At 36.6% G+C, this 12171-nt stretch overlaps 1 protein-coding gene across 1 annotated transcript; it reads left to right on the top strand.

The window, feature by feature from the left end:
- Positions 1-703: 703 nt before the first annotated feature.
- Positions 704-11670, top strand: LOC104224810 (probable Xaa-Pro aminopeptidase P). The gene is made up of 11 exons (XM_070159677.1): positions 704-760; positions 2668-2741; positions 3757-3816; positions 4327-4400; positions 6425-6506; positions 6814-6867; positions 7013-7214; positions 8327-8435; positions 8527-8681; positions 11363-11437; positions 11530-11670. The coding sequence occupies exons 1-11, from the start codon at positions 704-706 to the stop codon at positions 11668-11670; spliced, it is 1083 nt and encodes a 360-aa protein (XP_070015778.1).
- Positions 11671-12171: the final 501 nt, after the last annotated feature.

Here is a 12171-nt window from a genome sequence, read left to right as displayed (position 1 = left end):
TTACTGCAGCGAAAAAGGTGGTACGAGTCATGTCCTCGCACGCTTGGCACTTCATGGAAATATAATCAGCGATGGTTCTGATTCTCTCTCTTATTCTGCACTTTTCCTGAAGCAACCGCCCTATCTGTTGATTCCGGGCTTCTAATACTTGAGAGTCATGAAGGTGTTGATTTTGCAACTGCTGCATTCCTTCCTCCATTTGAGCCATCAGATCATAACAGTGCTCCCTATCGGCTTTGAAATCTTTAGCCAACTTGGCTGCCTCGTTCTCGAGAGTGGTTACCTTTCTTCTTAGGCTAGTGATAGTCCCTTCATAGTTCCTCTTCATTTGTTGCACAAACCGTGCCCGCTCTTCTGCCTTCTTTGTCCATTATGCCCGGATTTTTGCTAGACTAGCTTCAAATTTTTCCAGGTCTTCTTGACACTCGAGGGCTTTATTTTTCAGACTACTTATAAGTCTTTCATCAGCCCGGCTGATTTCCGGGTCTCTGGCAGCTATTTTCATCTTCCGGATCTGAGCTTTGAGGGCCTCATTTTCCTGACTTAGTTTTTTCTTTTCTCCCTCGTCTGCGGCGGCTTGAACACCATTTTCAAACTGAAGCTCCATGACTCGCCTTTCCAACTTGCTTATTTTGGCCCTGTACTCGTTTTCTTTGGTCAACCAGTCTCATTGTACCTGTGCCCCATTGGTGAACTGTTGGACATGGAGTCTCTTTGCGGGCCTTTCAGGAATCTGGAATCATTTGCCGAACCAGACAATGTACTTAGGGTCCACTTCACCTATGGCTAGATCTCGCACCATGGTCTTAGGTTCAAGAAATCTACATTCATTCCACACTTGGCGAATTTTCCCTTCTGGAAATGCGGCTTTGGGCAGAACAGTGTTGCACACCACTGCGGAGCTAGTAGGAGGGAAGGGGGTTCAACTGAATCCCCTCGGTCAAATATTTATACTGTGCAAGTAGGTATAAATGAATGTTTTTGGTTATATATATACTGTTGAATCCCCTTGATACAAGGATTATTCTAATGTGTCATAAATGGGTTCAAAAATTGCTTTTGGTAACAAGTTCAATTCTCACCCGTGACATTCTAGTATTTCTTTTAATCCTCTTATACAAATTCCTGGCTCCGTCACTGTGGACTACTTATTCTTGCATTAAGTTTCACCTTGTACTCTTTTTGTCTCCGTTCCCGAGATGTTATCGTCTTATTCTAATTACGCAGTGAGATGATATCAGTAACATTACAAAGTCTCTCGTGATCGTATGTGAAACACAGCCTTTTATGTGTGCAGAGCTTTTGTATATTTCTATTTTTTAATATGAGATAATGGACTTGCTAGATGATACATTCAGGATGTTTAGAAAGACATCTCTAGGGAAACATTACCATTATGATCTCTACTGGGGAAAATAGAACCATCTGAGAAAATAAGTATTGTTGGGCAAAAATCCATCCTAATTGAAGCACTAAGAATATATGAATCCTGTAAATACATTTGGTGCCCTTAAAGGTGCGAAATTTGGGAAATGGCTTAATCTTCTATATTCCCCTTGCAAAGTAGAAGAGATTCAGATAAAGTTCGAGCTCTGTGTCAGGATATCAGCGAGTGCTGGGTCAAATGAAAATGGGGTGGAGGGAGCAAATAGTTTCCGCACGTGGTGGCTTAGGATACAAAAGGACCCTCTTTACCTTTTGTTTTCTTTTGGTCTTTATTCTCCTGCACACCTCGAAGCTTGGATCCAACCAGAAAATTTCCTTTTATGAAAGTTAGTAGTAAACTTTTTTTTTTTTTTGATATTGTGGAAGCTATTAACGATCAAAATGGGGTGGGCGTGGGCGTTGGGAAGCTAATTGGATTCCAGTAAATACATGAATATAGAGTTGAGACTTAAATTAAGATGCCCAAAAATAAGAGTTTTCTACAATATAAAATTATAATTATAGTACTGAAATTATAGGTTTACATTTTGGCTGTTTATTCACAATTAGTAACAGTTTAGCTAAGTGCCTACTCTGATCTTAGCTACCCTTTGACTGTAAACTTAATTATGATAAATTTGTGGCTTTGTAGAGCCTTCCGCATTATATTTTTACCGGCCTTTTGTTAATCATTGGCAGCAACATTGATAACCTTTCACACTTGAATAGGTTATTCATGTGGAGGGGCTTTCTGCTTGCTTGTTCATATTCCACATGAAATGTCTGCATTCCTTCTTTTTTTCCTTTAATGTTAAAAATCAATTCATGCTGCAGTAAGATAGTGGCAAAAATTTACAGTGCGTAATGTTTAAGCTTCCAGAGGAATACATCCAACTATTTACACAAAAAGGAATGTATACAATCCTTACAAGCACACTTCTTCACTTTATCCTAGGGAGAAGGTCATAGATTGAAATTCTGAACCTTTATCTGATAAACTGGAGCCTTGTCAATTCGACTACCTCATTGACCTCTTTCTTAGTGTTTTTTTTTTTGCATAGTTTTGCATGCCAGCTTGGCGCACTTGTTTATATTCATATTTATACACGTGCCAAAATGCATGTTCATGTTGTGAGGCGCGTTTGAAAAGGCACACCGAGAGAGTGTGTATGAGTATAAGTGTTACATAGTTCAGATTTTATCACATTTTGTTATGCTGATAGGATATGCTTGATCATGCAGGTTTCCCCTCATAAGAGAGGCATAAGAAATGGACCAAAGGCTCTAAAACCAGCGCCAGTGATTATGCGGTGCAAGTAAGAGCTTTATGCCAACAAAATAAACAAGTTAAATTTTATGCTTCTTCCCATAAATTAATCTCAATTTGAAATGTATTCAAGCATGAATACCGAAAGGCTGTTAATAACTAGTAACAAAACCCTGAATTTTCTATTTAGCTTGTTAATAACGAAAGGTTGGATATATAGAAAATTGTATGTCTTTCCTAGTGCTTCTGAAGTACTGTTATTTTTCCTATCATCAAACCAGAGACCAAAGCAAGGCTCGGCAAAACAAAAAGTAATGCACATCGGCTTTCCCTATCATGGAACTTTCATGCTGGAACAAGAACTAGCATAAAAGGCGATCTGTGTCTCAAGGGTAGTTTTGATAGGCGGAAAGCCCCTCGGAAATGGGACAACGAAAAAGCAAAAGTGTACTTAGGCTACCCGCTACCGATGAATTGAAAGAAGGCCTATATGAAGGAAAAGGAGTGTTTTTCTTTCATCACATATCCCATTATTGAGCTTGCATTGGCTATCCAATGGAGTGTGTCTTTGAGAATTTACCTGACTTTTTTTATCTTAGCTCAGGAGTCAGACTAAAGCCTTGTGCTTCTTAAACTTTTTTTCCCAAATCGATAGGTTTTACTCTCTAGAATGCCGCCGTACCCGTGTCGGATCCTCCAAATATACATTACTTTTGGAGGATCCAACAGGCATCCGGCGACATTTTGGAGAGGCAGATCAACATGGGTTTTAAGTATGATTTGTTGCAAGGTAATACCTTGCTTGAATGATTGTTTAGACAATAAGATTAAGAATGTTTACGCGTACCAAAAATCCTGTAGGAAATTAAAATTTTAACTGATGATAATTGAAAGACATGCATGATTTTGTGATTCGGGTGTGAGTTTTTATCGCCACCATGATGTTTATCTTGTGTCCTCAGTAAGGAAGTCGATTGCTTCATGTCATGTTTCATTTTCTTGTCTAATGCAATGACTTTTTGTTGTGCTTGCAATTCGGCTTTTCTTTGTTGGTCTCCATCTAGGCCTACACTATCCAATGCTAATACTCTTGATGTTCCTCTTCTTGGAAATAAACTTACAGGGTCTGTGGTCGAGTCAAATTACCACATTTCTTCTGCTGCAGTGGAATTAAGTCTGGTGATGAGAGTAGTTCCAACAGTTGATCAACTTGAAGTGGAGCATCCAACATAATTTCTTCAATTTCAACTTTGTCGTTCCTTCTTGTTTAACAGAGAGAAGGCTGCACAATAGCATAGGCCTCGTGCTGAAGAACCTGTTTTGCATGTTTTAAGTAGCACTGTATTAGTTGTATTTCTTCCAAGTCTTCCCTTTGATTGAGACGACTAGTTCTTGAAAATCACAAAGCATAAGAATTCGGAGATTAGAGCACATAGTAGTGCAAGTCATTGCAAATTATAGAACAAAAATTCTCGATGCCCCCGAGGGAAGAAACAAGAACTTATATCAAGATCAGTCTATTCTCTGTGACTGTCAGAACTGTTCATGTACTTCCTGAAGTTGCACCTTATGCTAGCTGAGTATGAGAGGTTTTTATTTGTAACATGCTCCTACTTTAGTTTCTCCATTTACAGGTTAAGTTGTACCAAAGAGCAGAGTTCTTTTGTTGAAAATTTATTCTTCCCTCCCTCTATGGTATTGGTAGCTGGTATGTGTTAGAAACGATTAGTCTAGTTGAAGCTGCTAAACTGTGTTTATGCAATTGAAGGGTTGGATTTCTTTCCCATGCAAGACATCTCAAGAATCATTTTTTGAAATATTTTTGAATTTGATGTTGAATCGTGATTTGAATTTGTTTTACCTATATCGAAAACCTGGAAAGTGGTGGTGTTAAATGGTTTGGTTCGAAGGGGCGTAGTTGAACGAGGAAAGATATCATAGCCCATAGGAGCTGTTGGATGATAAACAATTAAGCATACTAACGTGTAGACATACTTGCATAGAATATGGAGACCAATTAATTAGAAACGTAGAAACAGGAATTTCCTTGTAAGGTTGCTTATTGACTTGCATTAAATTTTGACATCTATCTAATTTGATAATTAACCAAGCATGGCTTGGCTTTTACACATCACAATTATCCAAAACAAGAATTATATCTTATGTAATGCCCTCAATTTTAATGATTCTTTTATAGTGTTGCTTACTTGTACAATGTGTTATGACTCGACACAATGGGATAATCATGTCATAATTAATTACTCAAAATGACTTGTACATTGTTTTCATTAACAAGGATATTGAGGATACATATGTACAAGTCATTTTGAGTAATTATAGCCTATCATCAACTAGTTATAATATACTCGTAATATTGTATAAAGAGGAATAACAACAACAACAACAACAACCCAGTGTAATAAAATTTTGATATTACAAAATATTTTGATATCCTTGCAACAATTTTGCTATTTTAGTTACCTATTTCTAATCAATATGATCATTAAGAAATTTCATCAAAATTAATTTGTATTACAAAATAAGAAGAAAAAGGTGGTTAAAAATTGGTTTAAACGAAATAAAAAGAACAAATATTGCGAATGGACTTGGAAAAAGAAAAAGTTCGAGTGGAGACTTTTTTTATTTTCAACACCACGTTGCCTTTTTTTATGCTCGGAAGTTTTCCCTTCATTTTATGTGGGAAAAAAAAAGTTAGTCCAAAATATTAGGCCTGCTAACCAAAACTTGTAGGAATCGCGAAAATATAATAAACTTAAAATAATTCCAAGTAATTATTAAAAACTTATTCTAGCTAGTAAATTCCAATGAATTTACTATAAACGTCTAAATTATTTAAGTTTATTACTCTTATGTCTTTTGAAGATCTTCAAATTGTACTTACATAAGGAAAAAAATCATATTTTTCTATGAGTACTTGATATTAAGTTCCTAAATAGTAGGTGTTCTTACATAATTCAAATAAGGAAAAGTTTAATACTTTAAATTTATTAACTTAAAAGTTTCAAATATTAAAAAAATGAAATGACAATTTTATTCAGTGTGAATTCTATTTTTAAAGGGGTAAAAAAGACGAACGATATTTTGCTAAGGGGCTTCGTACTTTTAATATTATATATATATATATATATATATATATATATATATATATTTTTTTTTTTCTAAAGTTTAAAATTTTTTGTCAATCCCTTAATTACATATTCCTAGCTCTACTCAGCTTCCCTCTCAAATAAAATCTCAAAATATCGCTGGTTTCCTACCTCTAGGTCCTCTACTCAGTTTCCCTCTCGAAGAAAATCTCAAAATATCGCTGGTTTCCTAGCTCTACTCAGCTTAAAGAAATCAATGGAGCTCCCAAAGAAATCAATGAAGAAGATTGAAGGTGGTAGCCCTAGTTCTAATGTTACATTCACTACTCCCGAAACCACTCTTTCTATGCCTATATTTACTCCTAGCCCGGAAGTACAATCTGGGATAATAATTTTCTCTACTCTATCTTTTTAATTTTCTCCCATTTTGGATGTTAATTAAAACGAAAAGGCTGCTAGATTTGGAGGCCAGAATGGTACAAGTATTGGAAAAGTTTATAGACTTGGAAAAACGAGGGGAATAAATTTTAACTTCTGACCGCAATTTTGTATTGTGGTATGATTTTATATACTTTTTATTTATCTTTAATTTTGTGATTTAATTCTTTATATTAATTATTGTAAGGTAATGAAGTGTTTCTTGGCGATCTTGTTGTTCCTAATATTTCTTGTTTTGATCATAGGACTTTCTTCAAAAAAGAAGGCAGGTTCAAGAGATGGAGCTCCTCCTCTAGCTACGTAGGGGGGCGGTCAACTTGATGCGGGAGAGGCATGAGTGCAGTTCGTTTTTGTGGTGTATTCGTTTGTAGTGAGTAGGGCCTCTTTCTCGTTGATCAGTTCGCCTCCGCTTACGGCAGTTTTGTCAACGAACGCGTCTCGGGCCGGATTAACTAACCTAACCCACCCTTAAGGAGGCTTTTCCATAGTCAATGAATCTGTAGTTTTTTGTTTCAGCATAGATGCTACTTGATAGTTTGTAAAGAATGTATAATGCTTCATTTTAACTTTTTTCAGATGTATGGATGCTTTCTCTGATGGAGTGATATTCAATTTTCTTAATGGATTTATGTGCACTAAAATTTTAGATCACTTTTTTTGAGATATTGATGAGAAGAAATGTCTGAATCACCATAAAATGATCAGTGACATGCTAGTTAGGTGCAGAATTGTTCACATGCTGGTATTCTTTCCAGTAATTTTCATAACTACTAAGGTTTTATGTTGGTTTGAGTGCCAATGGTGCTATAATTCATTACAAGCCAGAGCCAGATAGTTGTAGCGTTGTGGATGGGAAGGAACTCTTCCTCTTAGACAGTGGAGGCCAATATATTGATGGAACGACTGACATTACTAGGACAGTGCATTTCGGTGAACCATCTGCAAGAGAGAGAGAATGTTTCACCCGAGTACTACAGGTAAACTATACCTTTCTGTCAGCAATGGTACATATGTTATACTTACGACAGGAATATGGTAGAGTTTTTCTGGAATAGGATTATTCTTCAATTTAAATCCTTACTAATAGGAAATGTAAGGTTGTTCAATGCTGATCGGAGGACTTACATTTCAAGCATCTAATTATAAAGAAAATAAAGGGAATGAGAACCTAAATTGGAGCTGCCTAATGCTTTCTCCTTTTTTTCCTTTCTAAATTGGTAAGCAGTATTGATGTCAAAAGCAGCACCAAGAAAATGTTGTGGTTACATCCCAAAAGTTGGAAGATGGGAGCAAGAAAAAAGAACCTAACAGCCTAATGCTTTCTCTCTGGGGGTGCAGTGTCTCCCTCTTAAGCCCTAACTTTGTTCTATTTACAGATATTGCGTAAGGACATTTTTGTAAACCAGAAAATTTTCAGCTGATGCGTAGGTGCCATAGTTGTAATTTTTTGCTGAAAAATCTCCTCTGATGGACACCAACACGGGCTTCCTTCAGCTTTGCTCATGTTTGAGTATTTTGACCATGTCTTCCGGCCGGAGTGTCCAAATGGTGAACCGTGTCATTTCTTGGAAACTAGACTTCATGAGCTATGATATAACCAATTTTCACGCTCAACTCTTTATGGATAATTTCCAGCATATCCGTGAAATAGAATTAAAATCCATCTTGTTTATAGCATATTTCACAGAAGCTCTTTTCTTCCCTCATTGGCAGATTTAACAAAATAAAGGTTTCATAAGCAAAGATTGTTGTGGAATCAAGTTGGTTACCATTTCAAAAAAAGATACAGTAGTTTCTGATTCCCCCGAACTTAAGGTTCAATTATGAGTAACCGATCAACTAATGTAGTGAAACAGTGAAAGGAACCTATAAAGTACCTCAAAATCTTAGGTAACTTAAGTAATTGATTTTGTCCATATAAAATCAACTCATTACATTACTTTCAAGTCTCCATTTCAAATGTTACCCTTTGAAGCACATGCCTTGAGGTTGTATTCTTGGTATTCTTTGGTAGCCCATTTCGCTGCATTGCTAGATAAGAGCTTCTATAATTGTTTAGATGGGTTGTAGTTGATTAAAATATTTTCAGGGTCACATAGCACTTGACCAAGCAGTTTTCCCTGAGAATACCCCTGGTTTCGTGTTGGATGCATTTGCACGGTCTTCCCTATGGAAGGTTGGCCTTGATTACCGGCATGGTAAGCGTGCTCAAGTTCTGTGTTCTTATGGTATTAGGAGGTTTTAGTAACTTGGAGTATTTCCTTCACACGTGCTCGTTATTTCCTCTAGGAACTGGGCATGGTGTAGGAGCTGCACTAAATGTTCATGAAGGCCCACATAGCATTAGTTTCCGCTTTGGAAATATGACTCCCTTATTGAGAGGAATGATTGTCAGCAATGAACCCGGTTACTATGAAGACCATCAATTTGGCATTCGAATTGAGGTACTCTCCCCATTTCTCCATATTCCGTACCTAGAAAGAATAGAAAGCTATTTTCTTTTTGTTTTTACAATCATGAGTATCTCTAGTATGTTTTAATTTTTTTTACTAATTTGACTCGATAAATGGGTTCCTAGTGAAGCTTCTCTTCCTTTTCCCTTAGGGGAAGTTCTCTATTCACCTTCTAGTAGATCAGCTGCTAAATTTTGATGTTAAAACCTCCATAGGTATATAAGTTAAAGCATATGAGTGAGTACACTTCCTTATTTTCTGTCACGACCCATTTTCTAAACAAGCCGGGACTGGCACTCGATCACTAAACCTGACCGAGCGAATCATCTCTGCTGATCAAATCTATTATAACTTCAAACTTTATATGCAACAAGTTAATACTCCAACCAAATACTTTTGATTAATGTAAATATTTAAATAAATCAAATCCAAAACTTTATACGTACTAACTACCAAATTTATGCTAAGTTATTATAAATAAAAAAAAACATCTAAATCTTAACCCATTGACTATGTCTATGAAGCCTCTACTGATAAACTGACGCACTGCTCAGGACATGAGATTTCCTGGCCAGGTCTCTAAATAAACAAAGAAATAGCTAAATGAAAATGACTCTAAGAATACTCCACGAACAAAAGCGGAGCTCACCAATATCATTGGAAGGGAAGGAAATCCTAACTCGTAACCTGCTCGCCTGCAAATCCAGTTCCTATGTTGTACCGCAGACCAACGTAGGTTCCCAAAAGAGAACGTCAGTATCATCCACTATACTCAGTGAGTCTCAACAACAGGGGGAGAAACTTTAATAACATATACGTTACAAGCAAAGGTTCTAAATGCATGTAAAACATAAAGCTTATAAAAATAATTCTAAAATAATTGCATAATAGCAATTTATGAATATTCTAAAAGAAATTCTTTTCCTTTTTCTTTCTTTGAAAAAAAAAATACTTCACTTTATACTTTGGGAGTTCCAACTATCCTGACTTAATTCTATCTCAGTCACCGTGTGATCGGCACGGGTTCGATCCCAACCTGATCGAATAGGCCCAATCCACGAGGTGCCACTCGCTTCATGGTTCTCAGCGCTCATGTATCATACCTTAGCATGGCTAAGTAAATTCTCAGCAAAGAGACCCTCGGCTCGTATGCTCCCTACTTTGGCACAAGTAGTTTCAGGAAGTCAACGCCTTGGTCAGGACCCTCGGCCTGGACGATGACCCCTTCTCAGAATAAAGGATACTCCCCAAAAATCTTTTCTTTCTAAAACTTATTCTTGTGACTTTTCAAGTCTAAATCTTTTCTTTATAGAACATTATGTACATGCTCATATTGGTGTCCTTAAATGTAAAACATGGCATAAGAATGAAATAAACATATAAAAATATTTTCAAAGATTCTCTTCTTCATAATTTTCAACATGAAAATAGCATATAAGAACAACACAAAAATCTGAAAATTTAAGCACATATAGCGTAATAGATCATCTAAACTTTTGCTAGAACAAATTCTACATTAATGGGTACTCACTCGCTCTAATTAAATAAAGATAAACTCTTTTAAGCAATTCATCAAACACCTTGTATGCGTGCTTTTGTGAGTTAAACCACTTTAGTAAAGGGTTATATCAACTCACCTCAAAACTCCTTGAGCCAATACGTAGACCCCAGTCCAATTGACACCAGTCAAACAATCGATTCTACAACAACCGGTGTATTTTGATCAATTTTAAAGTACTACACCTAATTATGAAATTTATTGATGATATAGAGGAAGAAGAGATTTAGCTATTCAATTCTTACCTATTACTACTGTAGGGTAATTGACAATAAGAGATTTTACATACCTGAGTTCAAGAATAAGTGAGTTGTGAAGAACCCTAGTATTTTTCGTTGCCTGCATGCTCGGTTTCGTGAGCGAACAGAACTTAGTGTTCTGTTTTTTTCGTGGCCTCTGCTTTCTGCTTTTCACGATGGAAGTTTTTTGGTTAAGGCTTCAAGAGCCTTTGTCTTTTAAGTGCCCATTTTATGGTTTTTTTTAGGCCCTTTTCCCTTTTTCTTTTTTGTAACTAATAATTAATGATACCCACCTTTAATAAATAATAATATTTTCCTAATTGTATATCCAATTATTTATGAGTGTGTATATATATATATATATTCACTATTAACAAAAAAAAAATAATAATAATTTAATTCTATAATTAGTGTATCTTGAAACTATTATAAATTTGAGGAGTGTTACATTTTCTGTTGGAACCTGAAAAAGTATTTGAGGAACTTTAGAGCTCATAGGTTGCTAAAATTTCCGGTCAAGTTTCTTATTAAAGCTGAAGAAGGAAGTTCGTTAAATTCTGATGTTAAAATCTCCATCTTGGTAAAAGCGGAATATGACACAGAAAAAAACGTGATTTTTCCTGTAAAAACTTGAAGTGTATAAGCAGCATGTTGAGCTTCTTTTCTGCATGAACTCTCACTTGATTTGATCAGTTAGGATGGTATGCTGTTCTTTGATGCTCTATTGGCATCAGTGTACTATTCTCTTTGGCTCACAATGTAATCATGTTTATCCTTTCCATACCTAATTTCTTTACCTTAATGCAGGTTATGTCATAAAAGGTTCCTCTGGTTTTTATTATGTAGTCTGATTTTTACTCTTTCTTGTTATCCAGAATCTTCTTTCCGTCAAAGAGGATAGTTTGATGACAGCCATGTGGTGGCGGTCCTTCATCTCAAATGATGTGATGGTAACATGCGTCGTGCCGCGACGTTAAATCAGGCGCTTTTTGGGAGGCAACCCATGTGTTTTTCTTCTTGTTTTCTTTGATTTTATTTGTAGAATAGGATTGATTTTGGAATAACTGTTTTTGAGATGTTACAGAGTTGTATTGATGCAGTGCAGGACATAGTGGAAAAAAGTGCTAGGTCTCTAAAGTTGCCAGTGTGGCCGTACTACATTCTGTGTGGACCGCACTGGTGAAGGGTGAATTGTGACCTCTCTGAAGTTTGCCACTGCGGTCGCACTACATTTTGTGCGGTCCGTAGTGGACCAGTGCGGCCGCAGTCCATTTTGTGCGGACCGCAGTGGGTTACTTGGTCAAGCTTGAAAATAGAAGTGTAGTGCGGACCGCACTGGTTGGTGAGACTGGGCCCCAGGTCCTTTTCTATAAATAGGGCCTGAGGCCCTCTTTTTACTCTTTTTGCACTTTTGAATCTCAGAGCCTAAAACACTGTTCATCTTCCTATCTACTCGTAACTAACAGCTTAGTACATTTCATCTCATAGATGGTAACATCACACTCCTTTTTACAACGTAGAGGCCGAAATGCCAATGTTAATCCTAATGGAGAAATTCCAGACCTTCCTTCGCCACCTCCAAGAGTGGCTCCAAGAGTGCTTTCGAATCAAGGTTATGCAAGTGCTATTGTCCCACCCCGAATCCGAGCGGGCAATTTTCAAATAACCAATGTGATGTTGATCT

This window comes from Nicotiana sylvestris, chromosome 10 (assembly GCF_000393655.2).
Source record: "Nicotiana sylvestris chromosome 10, ASM39365v2, whole genome shotgun sequence".
In the NCBI taxonomy this organism is placed as follows: domain Eukaryota; kingdom Viridiplantae; phylum Streptophyta; class Magnoliopsida; order Solanales; family Solanaceae; genus Nicotiana; species Nicotiana sylvestris.
The sequence above is the reverse complement of the archived record's forward strand: the minus strand, read 5'-3'. Positions and strand labels throughout refer to the sequence as shown.